This window comes from Agrilus planipennis, unplaced genomic scaffold (genome assembly GCF_000699045.2).
Source record: "Agrilus planipennis isolate EAB-ADULT unplaced genomic scaffold, Apla_2.0 scaffold17, whole genome shotgun sequence".
Lineage (NCBI taxonomy): Eukaryota > Metazoa > Arthropoda > Insecta > Coleoptera > Buprestidae > Agrilus > Agrilus planipennis.
In genome coordinates, this window is record NW_020439021.1 from 1,786,231 (window position 1) to 1,812,422 (window position 26,192).

Genomic DNA, 26,192 nt, shown 5'->3' on the forward strand with positions numbered 1-26,192 from the left:
ACAAACTTATTATTTGTTAATGTATAAATATTTTTAAATTTCACAATTTTTATTATTAGAAACAAACTAACAGCTGACTGTCACATTAATAAACTACCATTCGCCTTATATCGGTATTTTTCGTAGCTTTATAACTTTGTAAAAAAAGTTAAATTAAAATTGTTAATAAATGGGTTGTACATTCCACAATAATTATTATAAATTTGGTATATTTCTCTAAATTACAGTTTTTATTTATTGCTATGGATAATATGAACGAAATAGGACAATATAAATTATAGGTTATGTCAGTATTTTATGAAAATATAAATAAACAAAATAATTTATTAAAAGCTTTAGTTAATGCCTTAACGGATCGGTAAGTCTTTTTCAATCTAATATTTTATAGATTATTTACAGTCTTAATAAGCTGAAGGAAATACAAATTTTGATGTATTCTTGTAGATTAAGGAATATGGAAATAGATGCCGATATGGCTGATTTAAACTTAAGTGGAGAAAATATCTTTTTACAATTAGCAGCATTTGAAAATGTGTCGCAAACTTCAAACTGTAAAGATGAATCTGATAAAAAGTATTCAGCCGAAATGGACAGAAATAATACAAACAAAACCAATCCAGTTGCACCCAGAAGGTCACTGAGAAAAAAAATTGCCCCTCTTAGAGAAATGGATAAACAACGTACATTATCCACAACTAAAAATTTTCTTGATAGTTCAAATTTTAGTGAATTAAAAAAGTACTATACAAATAAAAATGCAAAAAGATTATCATCTGCTTTAGAAACTATATTTGAAGATAGTGTTGCAAGCAAAAGTGGTAATATAACAACTATTAGTAGCAGAAAATATAAACGGGTGCTTTCGTTTGGAGACTGCTCATCTGCAAATATAGGGAAAATTAGAAAACGGCAATTAAAAGCTAAAAAAATGTGTAAAGGTAAAAGAAAAAAGATTTCGATGACTGTATTTCTATCAAAATTAAAGGACCTTGATAGTGATGAAGACTGTGACAAGTAATTTTCATAAACAGAGTGATTTTTATCATTGGCTTTTATTATAGTATTCTTTTTAATTTATATGTAAAATATTTTAATAAAAAAATAAAAATAGAAATAAACTTTACAACAGCGGCGGCTCGTGAGTACAACAGCTCAGTACAAGTATTACCTGACGTTACCTGAACAGTCATCAATAGCACTACAATTACTTGAAATGCTCATAATCTTTAATTTAATAATATAAAAATATAATTTCGATTTTCCCCGTATTATCTTAATTTTTCATAAATTAATAAATATTTTTATCTGCACAAGTACTACTATGAGAAGTAATCCTTGCGGTTGTCCTTCACTAGAAGGATGTAAACAACCACTGTCAACTGATAATAATAATAAATCTTGAACTTTGATCATTAGATAATTAGATTGTTAATGTAAACAGGTCTTGGTGTGTGTGCTGTGATAGTGATTTTAAGGTACAAAGTTTAATTTTTCCATTTTGATTATTAATTTGAAATTTCATTTAGAAGAGAAAGTTAATTTATGCGATTAACGTCGTGCTTTCGTTAGTGATAAAGATTAAACTAAAACTATATTTTTTGTCATTTTTAGTTTCACAATTGTTCTGCCTTTAGCTTTGCTAAATAGCTAGTTGTACATCCCTAAAAGTCTTGTAGAACATAGGAGTAACCTTAAAAAAAAAATAAAATGAGTAAAATTAGAGCAGGCCCAGTTGTTGATATCTTGGGAGATGAAATGACCAGAATTATATGGGATTCTATAAAGGAAAAATTGATTCTTCCGTTTTTGAGTATTGAACTTCATACCTTTGATTTGGGAATAGAGAACAGAGATAAAACAGAAGATCGAGTCACTGTTGAGTGTGCTGAAGCCATAAAAAAATACAATGTGGGTATAAAGTGTGCCACCATAACCCCAGATGAAAAGAGAGTTGAAGAATTTAAGCTAAAACAGATGTGGAAATCTCCTAATGGAACTATTAGGAACATTTTGGGAGGAACTGTATTTCGAGAAGCGATTATTTGCAAAAACATTCCCCGTTTAGTTACTGGCTGGATTAAACCTATTATCATTGGCCGTCATGCTCATGCTGATCAATATAAAGCCACTGACTTTGTCGTACCTGGTCCAGGTAAATTGGAATTAATTTATACTCCTTCCTCTGGAGAATCAGTTAAGTACACCGTTCATGAATATAAGGGTCCTGGAGTGGCAATGGGAATGTATAATACTGATGAATCTATCATTGACTTTGCCCATTCTTCTTTGAAATATGCATTAAATCGAGGTTATCCTTTGTATTTAAGTACAAAAAATACCATTCTCAAAAAGTATGATGGACGTTTTAAGGATATATTCCAAGAAATCTATGACAAACAGTATAAATCACAGTATGAAGCCAAAGGCATTTGGTATGAACATAGATTGATTGATGATATGGTTGCTTATGCAATGAAATCAGAGGGAGGTTTTGTGTGGGCATGTAAGAATTATGATGGAGATGTTCAATCTGATTCTGTAGCACAGGGCTATGGTTCTTTGGGATTAATGACTTCAGTACTTATTTGCCCTGATGGAAAGACCATTGAATCTGAAGCAGCACATGGAACAGTAACCCGTCATTATAGGTAAAAATAATAAAAATTTAGTCTGTTATTAATAATAATTTAAATTCTTAATAGATTATACCAAAAAGGTCAAGAAACTTCAACAAATCCAATTGCCTCAATTTTTGCTTGGACTCAAGGTCTCCTACACCGAGCAAAGTTAGATAACAATGGAGACTTAGAAAGATTCTCTAAAACCCTTGAAGATGTTTGTGTTGAAACTATAGAATCTGGTATTATGACCAAAGATCTTGCGATTTGTATTAAGGGAATGAATAATGTTCAAAGGTCTGATTATTACGAAACGTTCGATTTTATTAATAAATTGGCTGAAAATCTTCAAAAAAAACTCCAAAAATAAATGTGTTTGATGTTAGTATGACATTAAAACATAAATATTTGCAGAGTCAGCTCTAAAACTTTGTTGTTTGTACTTAGGTGCTTTTGGATATATTACATTATTAATTGCATTTACTTTATAATTTTCTTGAGGATTCAAATCAAAATTTGATAATCAAAGGTAATTCATAAAACCTATTGTTTTTATGAACTCTCTAGACCTTGAACAGTAGCATTTCTATTTAAATTTTGGTTGGAGTCTTTATGCAAATTTATTAAAGTCTGAGGGGTATTATAAAGACGTATCAATGTATTAATATGTGCCTTTTTTTTATTAATTGTAAATTGGTGTTTGATTTGAAATATGTGTATAGAGAATGAGGGTGAAGGAATGTAATTGCATACTTTTTATAAAATATACATGTAGAAGTAACTTTATTTTCTCTGAATCATGTTATAAATGACAATTTAACGGATTACTTAAATTAATAGGTTTTTTTTGAGCCAATAACATAAACTATTAATAGTTTTATGCAGGTATTGCACTAAAAGGTCAATAGTTTAACCAGTAATGAAAGTTATACAGAACTGGCAAGTGATAACAAAAATATATAATTAACACTATTTATTTTCTTCATTTGATTACAGTAACCATTTTATAAAACTTTTTTTTTACAAAAAACTACTTTTTCTAAATTGACATTCGAGAAAGAAAATGACTAGAAAATCGACATCACAAACGTGAATTACGTTGTTTAATAATATGCTATTTACATAGAGTGGATTTTACACTGAATAACACAAACCAGTATATTGCAAAATAAATAAAATAGTTTTGCAAGAAACTGTTTTTTCTAAATTTAAGTACGTTAATGTTTTAATCACAATAAAAACATATTACACTTTTAAGCAATATTTGAAACAACCCAATATCATTTAGATATCCAACTAATGTGAAAATATTTGCTATTTACATACACTTTGGCCAATTAATTTATTGACCATATTGAAATGCAATTTCTTCTATTGTCTGGTAAGTGAACAGACTGCTGAGGCAAAGTATAAAACGAATTAATTAATATTAAATTCTCAATGCTGAAAAAAATAGCAATTACAATTTTATTATAATTTTAAACATTTGATATCTTTTGATGTTATATGAGAAAATTGAGACAGTAGGTTTCGCAAAATGTTTTAAAATTTCAGCAGTCTGCATCACAATATTCTGATATGTGATTTGCAATAGGGTATTGTATATACATAATCTTTATTTACAACATAGACATATAGACAGTTATCAACATTTATAATTCCAACAGAGTAGTACTCTTATAAACAAAAAGGGAATATACAATGTTATTAGTTGTTACTCAGTTCTAATAAACAGAAAAATCCAAAATAACCATTACGGATTAAATTTTAATTTTAACCAGGGCTCTTGTTAATATTTGTGGCCAAAATAGCCATAGACAGAGTATGAATTAATTACCCTTCAAGATCTAAATCCCAAATTTTTAAGGAATTTAGAACTGTTTAGAATTATCCGTAAAATATTATACTGAAAATTGCACTAATTTACAAGCAGCCAATTATTTTATTTTTATAATTAATTTTGGTGATTAATTTAAGTGTCAGCAGGATAAAAAATAGCTGCTAATATTCACCTAAACACTTTAACTTAAAAAAAAATGGACTGTTAAAAGCCTTGCGAATTTTCTGAGTTATGATTGGACATAGTTGATGTGACCACCATGCTGTTACTGATATCGTTTGAATTAATAACGTTAACGAGGACATTCGAACCCACATTAACCGACTGCAATGGACTTTGGGAAAGGGAAACAGATAAAAATGAAGCATTAGATTCCGGACTAATATCAGGAATCTGAATAAAACTTCCTGTTTCAACATGTTTTGTCACATGACCGTTAACAGTTTGTAGTTCCAACATTTGCAGAGTATCAGACGGGGTCGATGGAGCGGAATCAATAGGATTATTTAGAGGTGTGAGGCAATGATTTGTTTGAAGCTCAAGTAGTTCGTAGTTCGCCTGATTTTGCATTTTTTGAAATTGAAGCTGATTAAGAAATGCCTGAATAAAAAGAAATATTATAAGTGTTGTTTATAGAGGTCGTAATATTACCTACCTTTATTTTCTGTAGCATAAAGTGTGGAGCCTCAAATCCTTTTAGTTCGTGCAGTTGAACATTGGGGCTGTTCCTGTATTCATCTCTGGCAGTCAACTCTTGTATATCTTCAAAGAGCATTACATAAGCTTTTCCACCACTTGGTGGCATTAAATTTTTAGAAGAAAGCCAATCTTTATCTTCCTGGTCACCCTGATACCTATGTAATTATTTATTTGTGATTATTAAATAATATATATATAAAATTACTATGTCCTTTTAACTGGAAATGATATTAAACATTACCTAATGAGATCAGGATGTTTAATGTATAACCGTCCACGTGTTTGTCCAAATCCTAGAACTTTATTTGCTCTGGCACCCATAATAAATAGTGTATTTTCATTAATGCGGTCTGCAGTCCATTTAATTGTATCTCGTTTAATGGCTTGCTTAAGCAGAGGAGATTCAGTGAATTTTGTCACTCTTGTTTTACACCTTTTTGTATAGTGGGTTGAGCTTGCTTCTGATTCTGTATCAGACTCTTTTCTTTTGAATGAAAATGGGCTCTTGAATAATACAATTATATTAAAAAAGTAATAGTGAGGCAATAATGAAATAAACAAACAATGGGATGATTTATACTGAGCAGACTGTTAAATGCAGAAAAATTAAAAACATGGAAAAAGGGAAATAATGGTGCAAAAGAGCTTAAATTAATAAAAATATGTTTAAATATATTAGCAAATTATTTAAGCTTACCAAACTACAATTTTTAAGCTCTGTTAAGCTGCCTGCATCAGAATCACTGCAATCATATGGTGAACTATCACGTGAAAAAACTGAAGCTGAACTGTACATTGCCTTGGCTTCATCTAGCATTGTCCTACATACATTTTTAACTAACTCATCATCTACACTGTCATTTCCTAAATTCATTTTAATGTTACTTATGGCAGGTTGAAAGAACTTCTAAAATAATTTTTATACAATAGAATTATTGTGGCCATTGTATACTACAAAGAGGACATACATCCAAATACTTTTTTATGACATTATCAATATCTTTGTTTATGGCTTTTTGTAAATTCCTTCGTAAAATATCTAAGGATTTAGCAGAACTTTTTATACAACCAGTTCTTAAAAAGTTTAGCCTGTTACCATTTCTGGATCCTAAATGAGAAGTGGCAATATTCATAAGAGTTACTTGCCGCATGTTAAAGGTATTTTGCTAAAAAGGGGACAATGTTAAACTCATAATATTTATTTAAATACGAAATTATTTACCCATCCAACCATATCACTTTGCTGTTCCTCAGAAGATTGTCCAGGAGCAAGTGGTGGAATCATTTTTAATTTACAAGAGGATAATTATCCCAGAGGTAAACGAAATATAATCATCACTTCCTCTTTCTTAAATCTTTAAAAAAACTCCCTTATTACACTAAATAAGATGTAACAAGTAAAATGTTTTAGTTTTGATAGGTTATAGATATTCTTCAAAGCTTGCAGTTGCAATTCCTGACTTGGCGTCCTTCTTGCTTCTCTTTTTTAATTATATAATACTTAATTATGGATAACTAGCAGCAAGTTGTAGTAATAACTTTTCTTTTTCTGAGTCTTAATTTATTTCTCTTTATTTCTATTTGACATGTAGTTTTGACGTAGGTACTGTTTATCGTGATCATCACCCACCTCACTAGTTAATTCTCTTAAAATACAATTAGATGGCAGGATAGACCTCAAATTCAACTTTTATTTTTTATTTTCACATTCCACATTCGACTTGTCAATGTACTGTCAATATTTTAGGTTATGCAACAGTATAAGGTCATATTTATTAAGTTAATAAATAAATAGTCCAATGCAAGACAGTTTTTTAGCTACTTATTGTTAAATTTATTAAGTGGTGTTAGTAGTCTTTCAAGTGCACAGTATATTTCAAGTGTATTATCGTACATTTTTATAAAATGGCAGATTGTGAAAATCAAGAAGCTCTAAACTTGGTAAAATTCGGTAATTTTCGCATGAAACTCATTTAATGATGTGTATAATTACAGCAAAAAGAATTCGAATGGGTGCTTCATCAAGAAGTTCATACTGCTCTTGATCAAATACATGAAATACTTGTTGTAGGTAAGATCTTTTGTTTGTCTTCCAGAAACCTAATTTAATTTTGCAGGAATGTGCTAGAAGGTTTCCAGTTCAGTTATATGGACATGACAATTCTAGTAAACAGGATAAATTTGTTCTCTCAGTACCCCCTGATCAATTAAAGTGTGTTATCACCCTCACTGGAGATAGCATTACCCATGCAGTAAGGAAACAAAATGAGGCATTTCCCTGTAATAGTAGTATCAGTGGATGTTGTACTTTTAGGAAATAAGTTTTAAAGTTCAAAGGTCACAATCAAATGTTGTTCGCACAAAAATTCAAAATGAATATCCATGGAAGTTGCAACAAATTCAAGATGCTGCAAATCATTTGCAACAGGCAATATACCATATAGATGATGTAGGAAAAAGTTATAGATTCAAGTGAGCAACTAATATTTCATCTTGTTTGCTGTACCTTCAATTTTATTCTCATTGTACATTAGGTCAATTCAAATGATAGATACTATCTTTTGATACTGTCTCATAATATGTAAAACAGTTTAAATCCCACTGAATTTTATAATGATTAAATAAATATTACAAATGTTACTGTTTCCACAAATTTCAGATCTTCAGATGAAGTGCTACACATTTTGGGCAATATATTGGGCAGTTTGCAGAGGGGTCGTACAAGTCTTATAGTTCCAAAGAAGAAAGCAATTGATGATTTAATTAAAAGTAGAAATATGGTAGTTACCTAGTAGCAAAATAATTTATTTTTTTTGGAATATATTTTATTTTAGAAATCGTTGTCACCTAATCTGTCAGAAGATCTGGCTATAAGTTTCTATTTACAAAGTCATAAGTTGATTTTTGCTGTATATCAATTGAGTGATAATCATGGAAAAATGAAGTTTGACTCTGTTCAAGCAGAATGTTCAGTTCCTTGGTTAAATGAAGTACTTGTACTGTTCACTGTTGGTTTGCAATTATGTCAGCAGCTTAAGGATAAGGTACTTTGTATTACTATACACATTTGCACGTTTTTAACGTTTACATTCACTTTTAGTTTGAGCAATATGTATTAATTGTATAATTTTAGTTAATCTGAAACAACCGGTGTGAACTGCGATTTTAATTGTAGATGATTTATGTAAATTTATTTTAAGTAACCAGTTTCTTTTATTACAAATATTTAATTATTCAGATTCGTTATAATTGTAATAAAATTTTAAATTGCTTTTTTTCTTTTTAGATTTGTGTATTTTCTCAGTACAAAGATTTTACAGTTGGATCTCGACCCCCAAGCCCTTCAAATACTTAACTAGTAAAGAATAAGAACTTTTATTTATTCTTCTATAATTAAGTCATATACAGCTTTATATCATGCAGTTTTAAACTTTTGAAGTTGTTTACATTTATATTAAACCTAAAATTTATAGTTATTCCAGTTATTTACATGTGTATTGTTTAATACAGTATTAATAAATAAAAAAGTATATAAATATTGTGGTGTTTAGTATAAAATGAAATTGATGTATAAAAAACATTATAATTATTAGTTTAATCAATATCAATATAATTTTTGAACATATTTGTTTAATTTTAGCGTTGCAAGTAAACATTATTGGCTGAAAATACTTTTATAAATTACTTTGATTAATTTTAGAAGTGAAAGTGAAAGTGAAAATACTAGGAAAATAATGAAACAAATATTATTGCCGTTCCTTTATATTTTATATTTGTTGTACAAAAAATAGTGTTAGTTGATTAGGGATATCACAAACTGCAGGTTCGCTATTAGATTTTAACTTCGAGTTTTAAAATGTGACGTTATTGTTTTAAATGCTGTGTATTCTTAAAAGATAGAATGTATTAATTTTTCCAAAGTAAAATTGAAAAATGATCGCAATTTGAGTAAATAAAATATTAGGAAAATGTAACAGAGTTGGTAAGCTAGGTTAAAAATGATCGCAATTTGAATAAATAAAATATTAGGGAAATATAACATTGTGGATAGGAACCCATTTAAGTTGGTAAATATTAAAACTATCGGTCTTAAAAGTGGGCCTATTTCGTCGTTGACATTAAGCATGGCGCCTGGAAACATTTCTAAAAATCGTAATTATAATTATATTCGGCTATTTTTATAATTTTCAGTGTTTGTTATCAATGAACAATTTTATGTAAAACTATTTCTTGAAATTTCTTTCCTATAATTAGCGATTTCATAAAAAAGTTATTCAAATTTTAAAGCGTGAGTGGTCACTACATAGTTTTTGTTAACAAGATATATGATACTTTTCCCAACAAGCCCGAAAGGTAAGATACATTCTTTTGGATAAAAAATAATTAAATCATAACATCACTTTTCATTATTACCATAACTTATCTTTTAAATATTATTAACAGCGTTTATGGTTTCATGGTGTGGGAATGTATTGTACATATAAACATTCGTACCTACACAGAATATGTCTAATATATTGGTTTTATACTTTATGAATTTAGAAACTAAAAAAGGCTTAACTAAACATTAATAGTTTCCGTAATAAACGTCAAATGGTGTCCGTGTGGTTGTGAGATCATTGAAGGGAAAATCGTAGAAATTTGGATTTAAAATCTGAATAATAATAATTGTTTTTGTTTGGTTAAACTTTACTAGTCTTTTCTGTTTGAAAGAAAATGGCTAGGACCGAGTCATATTTACGTAATTTTTTAGACAATTTTATTTACTCGTTCCTCGTTAGTAAAATGGGTAGAAATAATCAGGATAATTCACATATTTAAAAATTCCTAAGTGCCGCTTTAAGTACTTGTTAACAGGGCCGTCTTATTACCTATTTGAGGCCCTGGGCACATAAGCCTACCGGGGCCCCTACAGCTTTGACAGAGAATTATTTTGGTTTGTTATTTATTTCTTTACATTCACATAAATGAATAGATAATTGTAATATGACTCGAAAAAGTAACTCTAATATCATTCTCAGGTTGGTACTTAAGGCTTTTTGAAAAGGCACCCTTCTAGTTTTCAGATATGCAAAATCGTCAACTAGTTGTTCAAACTCTTTGTCTTTGAGATATACCATTCTATGGACTGATCAATCTTTCTTGAAGCATTGTTCGTCTTAACTTATTTTTTATTCTTTTCCGTTTAAAGAAGGAGCGTTCGCCATTACAGTTAGTTACCATCATGTTTAAAAAGATTCTCAATGCAATTTCTACATTTGGAAATGTGTTTCCAACTCGGTTTTTTATCAAAACTTCTGGAATACTATTAGTTTGCCAAAAATAGACATTCTATTTCTAACTCTTTCTCGTTAACATCTTCATAGCAGCAAATTCTTTGCAACTTTGTCTCGGGATTTGGAGTTATCAAGCGAAAAACAATGTCAACAATAACTAGTGTCCTTGTATAAGCTCAATCGCTGTTTTAGATGCACGCTTGGGATATCACTTATGGGAAGTAAGGTATTTCTACTTTAATTTAGGTATGCTCGCGTTTATAGCATGCAAAAGCGATTATGCAAGTAAACATTCTAACAGCAATTATTAATTAATTTTCTTAAAATAATTATCGGTTTTTGGTTGGCGGGTGGATCTGGCAGGAAATATATAGGGGGCCTCCGTTGATCGTGGGCCCCTGGGCACTTGCCCAGAGTGCCCAATGGAAAAGAGGGGCCTGCTTGTTAAGAAAATATATTAAACTAAAGTTTTATCAAAATTTTTATTTGTAACGAAAAATCCCTGAACAAAATCTTGAATCAGCTTATAGGGTTGTTTTTTTTTTCGATGAGAATACCGATGGAGTTCATTCGACGTTTCGCCAACTAATGTGTTTGGCATTCTCAGGAAACGAGCGAGGGCATAAAGTCTGTAGCTGTGGTTTTACTAAGTTTTCAGATCCCTCAAAACGATAATCCTCATTGAAATCTGTTGATACATTTAAAGAACTGAATTATACGATTTCTCATTTTGCAGTAGGTACGCAACAATAAATTTTGATTACGTTTTAAACGTAAATCCGTTGCATTGTAAAAACATACATACGTATGTATATTATTTTGTTCGTACCGCCATAACTCGACAAAATTTAGAGGCAACGGGGCCGTTAGATTTTCGTGTTTTAGCTTACTTGGACGAAAAGACGAAAGCTCGTTTTCTTTCGTCGTAACTTCCGGAGCCATTACCCAACGCCAGAATGACAAAGCGAATCACTTTATGATCACTTTCGAGTCGTCTGTAAAATACGACGTTCATATACCGATAAAACCACACCACCGTCTCCTAATGATACGAAAAAATCGTAGTCATTTAAATAATAAAGTAAGCAGCAGATTTCGAAGGTTGTTTCTTTCTGGCGAAGACAGCCCAGCACAATTTATGAGCGTGTACCAGATCTGTATAATATATTCGCCTTATAAGATAGATAAATAAATAAATAAATAACTCCAAGGAGAAAGCATTGATAAGGACCATTTTTGGTCTTCGGCAACTAAAGTAAACAAAAGTGTTCAACCCTAATTGAAGAATTTGATGAGTTCAAAATGTTCATTCATTGCATTTATTAAAGAGCATGTGTGTGTTTCTTGTCCAAAATCTCGCAACAAAAATGATGTCGTGTTTGTTAGGATGTTAGAATTAATGACTATTTGATCTCAAACTCAGTCCAGTTGATGGCTCTGAGTTTAATAAAACGACTACAAAACTGGATTTTAGGATTTCCTGAAAAATATTTTGTGGAATCTTCTTTCCAATAGTAATTCATACTTTTAAATACCAAATATTGTTTTCAATGAAAAGTAAAGAAGAAACAAACAATTATTATTTCAGTAATGGATGACAGTAATTGTTTGCTTACTTTTCTGTGCTATTATTATTGTTAATATTAATTTTAAGGATCATATAAATCCTTGTTTTTGAATTATGTATATTCACTTGGATTTTATGATAAAAAAGTTACAAAATTTTTCATTATACAGAATAACAGTAGTTTCTGTTAAAGCTTTAATCATAAAAGTCGGATGAAACGAGAACAAAGTAAATACTTAACCCCTGAACAGTTCCTTTATCCATTACGTAATAAAATTGCTGAGTAGTAGATATCTCGCCTGTCGGGGTAATTCGCGAAATGGAAGTAATCTTCCTCCTGCTCTTGGAGAGGTATAGGAAGGTAAGAGGAGAAGGTGGAAGGAATATCGCTTCAGTTCGAAAAGAATAAAATTTCTCGCCCATATTTCACTTAACAAAGTGACTGTCATCGACCAGCTCTTTAGTCATCCAATTCCCGTTTTCAAGTTGATTTGAATCGGGATTCGCATTGGGTTAACCGGGACTCCGTTTCGAACCGTTTATTGTCGCGCCCTATCTGTTTATGGACTAGAAATGGACGAATAAGCGGGTGGAAATAAAATGGGGGATTACCTGACTCGAACCAAAATGAAAGGAAAATGTTGTCATTGAACTAACTCGACTCTTTTCGTTAAAAGTTTTGCATACCAGACTTACATAGACCATCTGCTACCCAAAACTTAACTGAAAAGCAACGATAAGGTGATAGCACCAATCTAGTAGTTCTATGTAAGTAAATTTCGAAATGAATACCTGCTTAAGCATTTGTTATATTTCATTGTCATTAATATGCATTCGGCATTGAAAGCTAGGTCTAGGTCTAAAAACAGTAATTGAGTAAGGATTGTGAAATAATGCCATATATTAAAGACATTCATAAATAAGACAATTATTAAATAGTACGTACGTTTATACGCATATATTTTTAGAAATAAGATCGTAAAATTCAAAGATTCGTTTAATATTTTACGTGATACATACAGTAAAATTAATAAGTCATAATAAATTACATCTTATTAAATAACATTCAATGTGCAATGAAATTATGCTTTATTATTTACCGAATGAACAAATTGCATAGCAAAAAGACGCGCTTACGTAGCATCAAACGAAGCCGTTCGGCAAACATGAACGTTGTGATTCCTACCTTTCGGTTTATCCACCTCGATCTCCATGGGCGAAGGATTGAGATACGCTCAATCAGCACGCGGAGGTCGGAGCCATCGCCACCAATTTCACCTAGGAACCTCTGATGCGAGTGGGACGTATGTAATCCATATCGGGCTTAGCAGACTTACTATCCGAGCAGATATACGTCGAGGTGCCTCTTCCTCTCTGCCAACATACGAGGTGTAACCAATGTCGTTAATGAAAGTCCATCCTCAGGCAGCGGAGTAGACAGGAAAATTTTCCATTGGGGTTCCCAAGCCTCACATAGTACCAATCTTCATCGCTGGCCTCATGTTTGAGGGACGAATCCCCTTCTCGGTGGACTTACTTGCAATTCGGCACTGGTAGACTATCCCGGATTCATGGAATCGCAATTTTTTCCTGACCTTATACACTCGTGTCGCCTGAGTTAGTTCACCGTAATAATTCATTGTCTTCAAAGTGGGCAAGGTGAATGCGCAATTTTATATCGGAGACTGAAGTTACTCTTACCAGTTCCTCATAGGAGGCGAGTAAGACCCCCTAGAACCCTATGATGACGACGGGACTTACCTAATCCGCACCAGGTTTAGCAGACAGTATTCAATCGGATGTAACCACCGTCATTACGAGTCTAACCTAAAGCATTGGAGCAGGCAGGAAAATTTCCTACTGAAGCTTCCAGGCCTTCCGTAGTATCATGTTCAAGAGATGACTCCCTTTTCCGGTCGAATTATTTGCTCTCCGGCATTGAAGAGCCATACTGACTTCAAGGGATCGACACCATCTCCAGAGTTTTGACGTTCACGTCGGTGGAGTTATTCCAGCGTCAAGCCACTTTTAGTTACAACATTTGTAAACCACTGCCACACATATTTTACTAAGACTCCGAACGTTTCTCACATTTAGTAGGATTGGTTGGGGGTTTAAGGATGAACATTGTGTGGTGTGCTCGCAGTGATCACCTGGCGATCTGGCTATCGAGTGTCTGCTAATCTCGGATATTAGTGCCAAGTACCATGCCGACACCGACCTCCTAAACCTGCACATCCACATCCTTTCCATAATTGGAAAGTTAGTTACCTCCTAGGAGGGGAACAAGACCCCCTTAGAACCCTCTAATGCCCTATCTAATTCCTACCAGACTTGTCAGACTTGGTACTCGAGCGGATATACGTAAGTGTCTACTCCTCTTCCCCAGCATGCGGAATGTAGCCACTGTCGCTACAAGTCCAACCTTAGGTTGGGCAGGCAGGAAGATTTCCCACTAGGGCTCCCAGGTCTCCCGTAATAGTAGCAGTCTCCATCACTGGTTCGATGTTCTTGTTACCAATCCTTCTCCCGGTGGAATTACGTACTTACACTCCGGCATTAGTAGTCACTCCGAGTTCATGGGATTGCCACCTTCCCCTGATCCCTAACACTCATGCCGCGGCAGAGCTACTTCAGGGTCCAATCCCTTTTAGTACAAGGGCCGAGGCCAGATTCGCGAATCTCTGCCACATATCTTTTACTAAGCTCCAAACTTTTCTCGCTTTTAGTGAGATTGGTTGTGGGTTTAAGAGCGAACGTCGTGGGGTGGTCGCAGTGATCGGCCTCGGCTGCTTACGTTGCACATCTGGCGATTTGGCTATAGAGTGACTCGCTGAACTAGGATACTAGTGCCCAGGTACCATACCTGACACCTGCCCGGCCTGTTGATATTTTTAGGAGTCAAAATGTAAAATTGTACCAAGGGCTGAATGAGAAAGTATTAAAAGTTCTTTCATTGTGATCAAAGTGCGTAGTTTTAGTGCGTTAGGTAGTTCAGTTTTGTGATCAACAACTGATTTTGAGTTATGGTGTTAGTTTTTGTGGAGTACTCTGTGTACAAAACATGCATATGTGATGACGTCATTTGATGCAATAGCTACCGCGTGCTGCGATGTCAAATGTTGCCATCGTGTCTTTCGTTATTCCGCCGGCATCTTTGGCACCGTGGCCCACATATCCGCTGCAAGCGAAGGTGATTCCCTTCCTTGTTTCGTCTGCATCGGCTTATTACGTGTGCATATCGCTTGGAGCAATAGCGGAAGAAGGATGGCATAACGCGCTTTATGCAACAGAAGCGTACTGCGTCACACCGCACTGGCGGCCAACGGATTGCGTCCAATCACGGCCGATGCCGGCTCGCTTAAACGCTTGCGTACGCGAAGCGATGCGATTACAAGCGGGTACGTACGAACCTGTCGTTCTGCAACTATCCGGCTGTCGAATTTTTGCCAGTATCGTGGCTCAGTCCGGTTAGTACGTTCGTCGTGGCGTAGATAGAATTTCCCGGTGTACTCTTACCGTTTAGTGTAGTCGTAGTTTTGAGTCTGTTAAATATATACAAAGTTTGTGGTTATGATGGATCCCCAGGGCCAAGAGATCGTCGCCGTAGGGTCCCCCGCCGAGGTACCGAACGATCCAGGGTAGGTTCTCTATTTTCCGTCCCTTGTTCAGTAATTTTGCTGCTGGTTGTGAAGATTCACGATTTCCAAGAAGTAATCTTTCAAATAGCGGACAATTAAAACAGAACAAACTGTCACATGACTGTGTGAGGTGTTACGATGTTTGTTTGCATGTGTTTCGCTGGTCGTGGATGTGGTACTACTAGTGATGTTAGCACGTGTTTTTGAATGCGTGCTGATGTTTATGACTGATCCGTTTTCTCGTGATAGTTTGCTTGTTATAAGTTGTTGCGATTCGTATTACTACATTTTTAATAATACAGCATACTACTTTTTTATGTAATTTTACGAAACTCGCGAAAATAATAAATAATGACGTACACTGTAAAATACATGCAATTAAAACTCTGTTACTAATAATTGATTTCAGTTTTGTTTTAATTGAACGCTATTTACTATATGTACTATGAATAAAATACATCTCTTTTTATTAGTGTTTTTTTTATCCCATGTTTTGCTGTTGGCTATTTAATACTTTGACTTCGTTCTAAGTTTGATAAAATGGAATAGGAACTTCCAAAAGCTTTTTAACAGGAACTGGAGTCTGTTTGGTATCAATCATTGGATACACATCCATTGACGAACTCTATCAATGACTGTATTGAACATACATATGCAGATAGGTCCCTACCTATGCTACTTTAAACGCTGCGTCATTTCAATCTGCGTCTTATCAAAGTTCCAATGCGTACTTTCACGCTGATAGGCCAAAACGACAGTCCCTTATTTGTCACTAACGGGATGGATCGTACACGCGTCCAAATATTTAAGAAAAAATTGTTTTTTCATACTTAGTTTATAAATACGTATGTAAAAAATAAAAGTCAAATTACCAAAAGGAAATAGGTATTAGATTTTTTATTGAAGTTCTTAATAATAGTTTCGCAAAAGTTTTCCGAAGCAATTTTTTTTTTTGATTTGGTTTTTATAGTCACCATGATTAACATGCCTTACGGGGTGTGTTTTTACTTCGTTGATGAAAAGTTCGACAGCTACATTTACATCAGGCATCGTGTTCCACAATCTCGATAAAGAGATACGACGCGCGGCAAGTGTACGCTCCTCAAGGGTCTAGTGAGTACTGCTAGGGTATCATCGCATCACAGGTACCTGCGTCTTCAAAAACGATATAGACCCGGTACACACTTACTGCAAAAGTCATCGGTACGCTGCGTCATTTTTAATCGATTAAGAATAAATGCAAAGTAACTTACGTATGGATTCAGATGTGATGACAACGTCGTTATTGATGGGTATCGTGGTGGACGCAGATATTTGTGAAACGCGCATCTTATCCGTCTACGACGACGATACCCTAGCAGCACTTACTTGTCTCTTGAGGAGTGCACACCTGCCGCTGCGTTATATGAATTATGAAGAAAAAACTTTCTTGCGTGTGCGACCATCTCGATTGATTACAAATGAGAAATTATCGCTTTAGCCTATCACCTTATTTGCTTGAAATTTTGCATTAGAATTGCGCAGAATGAAATGAAGCAGCGTGCCAATAACTTTTGCAGCAAATGTGTACCGGGATTTAGCAACTTTGGGGTAGATTTTTACCTATTCCCTATGTGAGCACTAATCTTTAGAATGTTAACACCACCAATATGTTATTTAATTAAATGAAACGAAAGTAAAGTTTCAAAAACACTAAAACATTGATTTCTTCAGGTGAAGATATCTTGTGAACTATGAATATATATTTTTTTGAAACTTTACTTTCGTTTTCTTTAATCGACTATAGAGTTTCAACAAGTAAAGCATTCTACCATTAATTAAATAATTGATTAATATGTTATTTATCTATTTATTTCATATATATTTAGTTATACACGTTAGGTAATAACTCTTGACAATAAAATCAGTTCTTTTGTTTTCCTTTCAAGATTTCAATTTCCATGTTTGACTCGTAGGCACCAGCTAATTAGTTTGACGTAGTTTAAGTGTTTTACGGTTTACTTCGATAGCATGTGTATTAAGCGTGTCGGGGACAAATCTAATGCCATTCAAGTTACATAAAACGAGCTGAACTGTTAAAACGTGTAATTTCCTTCTGGTATTCTTCTTGTATCTGTAGCAACAACGATAAACTTGCCGAGTTTAACCGGAAGGCGCTTAAATTAACTTTTGTAAGGTGTATTTTAAACTCAAACTGCTGCAATTATTCAAATATCGTATGGAATAGCTAGCCAATGATTCAAATAAATGTGAAGTATGTACCTACCAGTTAATTTTACTGCCTTGGTGTTTATGTATATTGTAAACCCTGGTTCAACATTACTATTATCGCTATAATTTAACTGAAAGCTTATAAAATTGTTGCTAATAATCGGATAGATGAATATTATTTGAAAAGTGTATTTTTTTTTAAAAGAATTATTGAGTTCTTGATCTACAATTTACGGAAACTACCACGTGTGGATATCGATTTTGAACCTTTTGGTTGTCATCAGCATACAGTACATGTACCGATTGCGACAGGGTCGGCTGGTACTATACTTGGATGGTATCCTTTACATTATTGAACTGGGCCGCACGATGCAGTTCGGAATGCGTATCGCTTCGCTTTACATCCATTTTTTAGCATAAAGATTTATTCAACTCGGCAAATTGGTGTGTTTTTATTTGTTGATCGATGCTTTGCATTGAAAATTTATTAGCTTCATCGAGAAGGTTCTAAACAAGTTTCCTTCGTTGAAAGACCGCATGATTAAAATTAACTTTCAAAAAATAATTAATAATCTTTTATTTCGTTAAGAGCCGCCACGCCACTGGATTGCGACATACTACCACTTCATTTATATTTCACTGGTCAGTCAAAGTTTTTTTTAAACTCTTGTTGATAGAGATTATTGAGAAATGCTACATATCTAAAAGATGTATATCAGGATAAAACTCAGTTTCGTTTCGTTTTGATTTAAAAATTAATTAGCTTAAGGATGTCTAGAGATATGTATTGATTTTCTTAGTGAAGTTCGTTTAAAACATAAAAAAAATAATTGGCTGCTACGCCGTCTAATACTCATTTAAAATATTCTGTTTTTAATTATAGTTTTCTTAGATAAGGCGACATTTATATTGATTTTCAGACAGTTGTGTTCATTAATTTGAAAATGTTGGACAACATCGTTAAGCATGTTTTCTGTGTATCCTATCATTTTCTTATCCTTAAAAAGAATAATTGCAAATTTAGGAGTTAGAAAATGAAATTTTCATTAATTACATTAGTTTTTTACAGTAATAAAAATGTTGGATTTATTAAATTACATTTTTTATACTCGTTCAGAGACTTCTAGCTGAAGATTGCCAATTTTCCTGAATTTTGTTTCCTATTGTTTTTAAGAGATTACAAGAAGTCCACCCTATGGATATCTATTAAGCCTTGGTAGTTCGTATCGTGATAAAAAGTTACCTTCGGTAGAAATTAATTTAGCGATTGCTCAGTTGAAGAACTCCCCAGAACGATTTCTGATATTTTCTTTCTGATGTCTATATCTATACTTATCGCTGAAACGATGGGGCTTTATTAATCCGTAGTAAATTAATCTCTTTCGGACTTTGTATTCTCCAAGTGTACGAGATCAATCGATCCAGGAAAAGCACTTCATTTCTGCCCGAAAAGAGCATTCAATAGAAAAGGAGAATTACACGTAAAACTGAACTATTGTCAATGAATATTTCTTTCAAAACATGAATGCTAATCTAAGCGAAACATAGATGCAATGGGATTTCCTTATTACGTGAAAAGTTTGAGAGCACACAGCCTCCGGTTCGATTCCAGGTTCGTCTCCCTGGTCTAAGTTTTTCTGTGATTTCTTTGGATCACTTAGGCAAATGTTGGTGCAGTAATAATATTCTTTCATTTCTTTTTTGCCTTTTATTTTGTCCACTTCATCTTTCTCACACATATTCACGATTCCTAACCCATAGCCTGCATTATAGTCCGGTGAGATAAAAGCTGATACACCCATAAATTTTCGGTTTTTATTTTTCCAATTAAAATAGATTTTAATTTTTGTGGTATTTACTCATGTCTAAAGTTAAACTAGGTTTAAAAAAACATCCTATCGATAGAGATTGAATAATGAGAATTCAGTCATGCAAAAATTGTTCATGCATGGTCCAGTTCTTGACAACTGCATCTTCATTTTCTTAAAATGTCTAACTTTAGGTTTTCCCATTTTCGCTAAAACATTTGTAACACACTTTACAATATTTCCTAGTACTACATTATCCTATTTGTGTATAAATGCACTTAACCATCTGAATTACAGTTGGAAAATTCTTATGTAATATGAGTACAGTGAACTTAAAATTGCTCTTACTTTAAATATTTCATTGTGGATGATATCAAGTAGCGAAGATTTACTTTTTGGCACATGTTATACAGCAACGGTCACATTTATCAGAAACATTTATACGTATACGAACACACACATGTGTACTACAATGTATCCATGTATGTGGAGTGTTGACGACGTGTTGATATCGAAATTTAAAACATTAACGCCTTAAGTTTATGTGACATTTGCCGGTTATCTCAATCTTATAATTTTCCGACAACGTTCGTATATCATGAAATCCGGGTGTACTTGGCCACAATTCAAGAAAATCAACGGGATATTACACGTTTTTATTGTGATAATACCGTATTACCATGTTGTGGCAGCTCTTGCTTTCAAAAATAGGTCAAGGGTTGCTAAAATCGAGGAAAACAAACGATAAGCCTAGAATTAGATACAGAATATCGTCGAATACACCTCAGGGTGTGTCAGGGAATGCGTCGAACAATATGAAGAAAATGCACGTCTCGGCGTCACTCCGACATGAACCCTAAATATGAACAACCCTATATGTACAAAAGAGCATACATGTGAAGTAGACTGGTAGATTCTCCGTGATTTCTTCCCTATTTGAGGACAGGTGGAGAGGCGCTTGGAAATTTTTCATGTATAATGACGTGGAATTAATTGGTAAATAAATATTATCGACGATTTGTGCAACAAATATTCCTCTCAAACGTGCAAGCGTTATGATTTCCTTATTTTTTCAGAAATAGCTTTAATCCCAGACATTTTTAATTGTTAATAAAAGATATGTTCAAATTATCCCGATATCTTACTTTCAGCAATTATCATGTCAATTACTATCATTTGTTTCAAAGTAGTACATTTAATATCGAAATAATGACCTCCTGTATAACATACAGATAGATCTAAGATACCTTTAGGTGTTATGGTATAAATCCACTAATTCTGTATTTTGAGCAGCTAGTCAAACTTCAACCTAATGATAATAAGATTATGTTTTGCGACGTCTAGATAATAACTGATAAGGAAGGCGCATTGAGGTTTGATTTTCGACAAAATTAGATGAATATATACAAGTAGTATAGCAATTTATCTACTCTTTTACGTAATGAGAACTTTTATGACATCACACCCCTGATATCGTGGTAAATATAAGAGGATTAAAGAATGAAAGATGCACTGATAAAGTAAATAGGCGGATGTCTATCGTCGTTCCAAATGTTTTGAGTCATCAATCATGATTATATTCCCAAGAGACGCGATAAATGGCGTAATTATTCGATACATGACGCCGTGTAATTTATGAAAGATATTATGCGAATTAAGGATCTATTTGTGCTAAATGTATAAGTATACAGAAAGTGTTTTCATTGCGGTCATTATTTTACGGGCATTAAATAGATTTCGAAAAGAACCACAGAAAGTAAATGCGTTTGTCGGAGAAGTTTATTGAAACTTCACTATTCATCAAAAATAATGCCGGACAAGGGCAAAATAGTGTAATTAATTTCAAGTTCATTGTTGAATATGGACTACGATTATGAACTCTTTAGATCTCATCGGCACTTTGTAGTTACCATCGACCATGATGGATGGTAAGACGATGGAACGTACGTAGAAAACCCTTGATAACAAACGAGATTGCAGGATTAATAGAAGAGAGGCAGAAATACCAAAAAAAAAAAAACAAGACAGGCGAAGAAGGTCAAAAAAATATTAAAGTGGGAAATAATTAGGAAGTGTAGAACATCTAAGGAACAGTGGGTTGATATAATGTGTAGAGAAGTAGATAAAACGGATGAAGTTTATAACTAAAAGGAATTTCAGAGAAGTAGGGTACAGGAGTAATAATATAAGAAACGAGGCAAGTGAAGAAAAAGTAGGCAAAGAGCGAATATAAAGATAGGAAACGAAAGATTAGAAGTGCCTGATTTTAGGTGTATAGGAAGTCAGATAAGTCAGGACGGAAAAAGTAGTAGGGATATAAACCAGAGGAAAGCGCAGGGTCGAGTCGTCTTTAGTGAAAGGAATGCTCACGTACGGTTAATTTATAAATTCGAAAAAGATTGTTTGAGGTATATGTTTGAAATACGGCGCTGTACGGGTGCGAAATATGGACGGTGGGCGCTGAGGAAAAGAAAAGATGTAGAAGTAGACGTAGATTAGATTACTGTTCGCAAATAGTTAAGGATGTGGGATGTTCTAGTTTTAGGGAAATGCGAAGATTAGCTCAGGATAGGAAGGAGTGGAGGTGCGTATCCAATCAGTCTTAGGAGTGATAACCTTATGATGATGATAATGATGATGTGGTTTTATTAAGTTACTCCTCATCTTGAGAAAGTACGGATTAACATGAGTTATTGATAAAATAAACTGCAGATATTGTATAAACATGTACTGATATTTTTAGTGGTGTTTCTTGACAAAATGTTGGTAGGTACTTGTATAGGTAATTTTCCATAATCGCCGCAAAAAAAGGGTTAAATAATTTAGTACACAGCATTACTTTATTATAACGTTTCTTCGGAGTAATGAAAGGCAATTTAGTGTGCATAGTATTGCTGTGGTATCAGAAAATATAGATAACTAAAAATTTCGATAATGATCATTTATTTTTTTGGTATGCAGAGTAAGACAATTATGTATAAAGTTTTTGATGATTCCTTTTGAAATAATTACAATATTTGTCTTTTTTTCAGAAAAATGTTTATCGGGGGGCTGAGTTGGCAGACAAGTCCAGGTGAGTTCATTTTGAAATTATTTTTCAATTGATGCATTGATTCTGGCATTGGATCTGATCGCGAGCGAATTACTAATACCGTATTATTTATTATATCTTGCTAATAGATTTGTTAGCACTTTCTCAAAAAAATCAGCATCCAAGAGGATTTCAAATAATAAGTAGGCACTACAATATTTCTTTACTTGGGATGTATCATTTAATTTTATCAGTATATGTACCTATACATACTCCAAGTAATAACTGTTCAGGGTTTTCTTAGTTTTTTTTACATTCAGATAATTTTCAATTATTTTTGATGGGTTGTAATCGATCTAGAATAAATAATCGCTCATTAAAAGTACATTTGCTGCTTCGTATAAAGTATTCTTTAGCAAATTAAAATCTCATTCATATAACGCTGGCGTTTTATGAAAATATTTTATCACTATTATCAGGATTTTTTGTAACGCTGTCATAATCGATAAGCGATTTAGTTAATGTATGTAGACGGTTTTGGCATTTTCGATAACATTTTCCGGAACAGCGTTAACACCGTTTCAGAGTTTACGGGGAACTCGCTTCTAATTAATATTTAAAATTTCTCCCTCATGTTTCACTTTTTTTTTACTTTGGCGAGTCATTAATCAAACGCGCAGGCATTAAACGATTAATTACGTTTTCCTTTTTTTTTTTTAAATCTGCGACCATGCAAAGGTTTGGGATTGGGGTATGAAACTGAGCGCGCGCGAGCAAGCGCGTAAACTGTCGTGTTTCAAGATTGCTTCGTTTTCGAAACTTTTCGGCGTTACGGTAAATGAATAATGAGTTTAGAAACTTGGTCCGATACGTCACGCTGCTCGTTCGCAAACCGGAGAAGTCAGATTTCGTTTCGGCTACGGATAAATTAGAGAAACGTTGGCGTCGGAGAGATGTTGTCTTGTCTGCTCTTCAATTTATTCTTCATCAAATGGGCGCGACAAAATTTAATACCTACATTTGGAGATAAAAAAAAATTCTATTGTTCCCTCTAAGGTACTACAGTCAATGGTACTTGTTTATCACACATAGAATGTTACTCATTTAATTGTCGGCAATTTTTTCCTTTTTTACTTGAACTGTTTTGAACGAAACAAAACACCCCTTAGAAGTTTTGAATCCTATATACCGATAGTTTTCGATATATCGAAGGAGACATCGGCAGTTTTCGATATATCGAAGCAGGTATCGATAGTTATCGGTATATCGACAGTTATCAGTTGCTAATATTGTTATCGATAATTATCGTTATATTGATATTTATCGATACTTATCGATATATCGATCGATCCACATCCAGCAAAGACGTCTGAAAATGTTCGCTAGCTAAACTCCGAAACACCCGACGACTGCCTTCAGACCCAAAGCAGGCCAGCATGTATGTTTGTTACGATTTCACGCCTTAACTACTTAACCGATCATCCTGAAATTTTGTACACATATTTTCTGGGGTACAGAAATGGATATAGGGTACCTCTTATCCAGAAAAAACGCACTGTTCCTCAGGGATGGAAAAATTACTTTTATATGATCGTCGATTATCTTTAATACGTATTTAGGATATAAACGCGAGCGAAGCCGCGAAAACCTGGTTCTCCATGAATATAAAATAGTTGAAGCTACAACTTTCTTTTTTATTTAAAAATATAACAAGCAAGATACTCTTTTAATTAGTATTAAGTGCTTGTTTTAAAGCGCACTGCGCGGATTTGTTGTACGAGAAGTAAAGCGTTAAAATTGAACAGTGATTGCTGTAGTTTGGATGGCGCAATTACAAGTTATAGTGGTTTTAATGCCCTGTAAATTACATTCAATCACCGCGCCGTTTCTATCTCTTGCACATCACAATCGTTAAAATAACGTTTCGTTTTGGGACTTGACATTCAACGAGTGCGACTGCTGTGATATTTCAGGTGCCTTTGTAGTGGCATTTGTGTATTATTTTTCGCGGTGGTTATATTTTATTCGAGTGCTATAGAATGGTTGAATTGTACTGAGAAAATTTTGCGCGTAAATAGAAAGTCTTAGCAGAAACCTCCATAAAACAACCGATAATATTAGACAATGGCTAACAAATCAGTGGAATGTTCGTTAAATAAACAAATGAGTAATACTCACGTATAACTTGTAAAACTCGAGAACGAGGAATTAATAAGTTGAGTTTAATTTTAATTACGACGGAAATTTTCCCGATAAAATGAGAACAAAACACGATTTCAAACTGCAGTTTCGAATGAAACAATCGTGAAAAGTTAATTGATAATGAAATTACAGGAGTGCGGTTAAATAAGCAGAATGTTTTCAGTAATTTCATGAGAACTCGATATCTAGTGGCGATTGAGCACAGTGAAACACATACTGCATTAATATGAAGTGTAAAAAAGGAAGAAAAAAAATCGGTTGTCTGTAAAGTCGGTTTACTGACGATAGTTGAACGTGACAACGTCATAAGAAAATACTGATGGAATGGTTTTATTTTTCAAAAGAAAATTTTAATTTTATTTCTTTGATAGGTATTTTGTATGGATATAGAGAAGGAGGTAAATGGAAATGTATTATTGTATAGCAGCTGTCCACGCGGACGCATCGTTCACTCAAGTAGGAAAGAGACAGATGTCGAACGCTGCCGAACGCGGAGGCCGATTGTGCCTCTTTGTCGCTCGTTCCGCGCTCTCATGGGTCATGTTTTTTCGTGCGAGCAGCCGGCTCCATCGAATTATAAGACGTTGTCACGTCAAAAAGTTTAATGCAGATAAAATTGATGAGATCTATAATATTATTAGCAGGGATTTTAGATAAGTAAGGTACTGTACTAACAAATTAAGGAACGAGGCAGGAGTCATTTTGATAGAAAATGAGAAAATGGCGGATAAAAAACTTAAGAGAATACTAAGGCATTAGGTGTGGTTGGGGTACAGGCGAAAATATTGAAACATGCAAGCTAATAGGTTAGAGATCGTATGTTATGTAATATTGGGATAATCCTGGAGGACTATAAGCAAAACATGGTAGTAATTATTCAAAAAAAGAGACGTAGATAGATGCGAGAAATTTAGAATAATTAGCTTAAGTTCCTGTGTCAAAAATCTTAACTAGAATCGTGAAATTAAAGATGGAATAATTGTTTATCAGGGGAAGACTAATTTGGGTTTAAAAGAAATAGAGAGACCTGTGGGGCCATGGTAATAATAGAGAAAACGATAGGAAATGGAATGACTGAGTAGATAGGAGGATTCGTAGATCTAAGAGAAAGCCTTTGACAATGCTAAATGGGGAAAAGTTGTTAAATATAATATGTATTGGTTTCTAATTTTTGTTTAAATGAAATCTGCTTTTGCTCGTCTCCTTTAACCACACACGTGTTTAACCTTTAGAATTTTAAACTCTAAAGCTCATCAAATTTTCATACAGTTGAAGACACGTGTCATGAATAAAAGCTAA

At 33.6% G+C, this 26,192-nt stretch overlaps 4 protein-coding genes across 7 annotated transcripts in view; 3 read left to right on the forward strand and 1 right to left on the reverse strand.

Moving 5' to 3' along the window:
- Nucleotides 1–1,366: 1,366 nt before the first annotated feature.
- LOC108744391 (isocitrate dehydrogenase [NADP] cytoplasmic) lies at nucleotides 1,367–3,399 on the forward strand. Of its 2 annotated transcripts, XM_018480128.2 has the most exons (3): nucleotides 1,367–1,475; nucleotides 1,612–2,648; nucleotides 2,703–3,399. In XM_018480128.2, exons 2-3 carry the CDS (start codon nucleotides 1,708–1,710, stop codon nucleotides 2,986–2,988), a joined length of 1,227 nt encoding a protein of 408 aa, XP_018335630.1. In that variant the 5' UTR covers nucleotides 1,367–1,475; nucleotides 1,612–1,707; the 3' UTR covers nucleotides 2,989–3,399. The 2 variants fall into 2 exon arrangements, with proteins under 2 accessions (XP_018335630.1, XP_018335629.1); XM_018480127.2 differs by lacking the exon at nucleotides 1,367–1,475 and having other exon boundaries at nucleotides 1,500–2,648.
- On the reverse strand, nucleotides 3,292–6,777 carry LOC108744390 (deoxynucleotidyltransferase terminal-interacting protein 1). The gene is made up of 6 exons (XM_018480126.1): nucleotides 6,380–6,777; nucleotides 6,126–6,323; nucleotides 5,855–6,064; nucleotides 5,399–5,661; nucleotides 5,114–5,312; nucleotides 3,292–5,058 (listed from the first exon to the last, which is right to left on the reverse strand). Exons 1-6 carry the CDS (start codon nucleotides 6,440–6,442, stop codon nucleotides 4,663–4,665), a joined length of 1,329 nt encoding a protein of 442 aa, XP_018335628.1. The 5' UTR covers nucleotides 6,443–6,777; the 3' UTR covers nucleotides 3,292–4,662.
- An 84-nt stretch (nucleotides 6,778–6,861) lies between these two features.
- Nucleotides 6,862–8,520, forward strand: LOC108744324 (protein rogdi). The gene is made up of 7 exons (XM_025976301.1): nucleotides 6,862–7,098; nucleotides 7,153–7,224; nucleotides 7,275–7,409; nucleotides 7,472–7,629; nucleotides 7,817–7,937; nucleotides 7,992–8,201; nucleotides 8,444–8,520. Exons 1-7 carry the CDS (start codon nucleotides 7,063–7,065, stop codon nucleotides 8,510–8,512), a joined length of 801 nt encoding a protein of 266 aa, XP_025832086.1. The 5' UTR covers nucleotides 6,862–7,062; the 3' UTR covers nucleotides 8,513–8,520.
- A 787-nt stretch (nucleotides 8,521–9,307) lies between these two features.
- LOC108744325 (RNA-binding protein Musashi homolog Rbp6) overlaps nucleotides 9,308–26,192 on the forward strand; it is a 416,279-nt gene continuing 399,394 nt past the window's right edge. The window contains exons 1-2 of one of the 3 annotated variants that reach the window (XM_025976307.1): nucleotides 9,308–9,510; nucleotides 22,693–22,733. In XM_025976307.1, coding sequence (XP_025832092.1) covers nucleotides 22,697–22,733 — 37 coding nt within the window. In that variant the 5' untranslated portion in view covers nucleotides 9,308–9,510; nucleotides 22,693–22,696. Of the gene's footprint in view, nucleotides 9,511–13,168; nucleotides 15,642–22,692; nucleotides 22,734–26,192 lie in introns of those variants that run through there. The other 2 variants (XM_025976305.1, XM_025976306.1) reach the window with 2 other exon arrangements.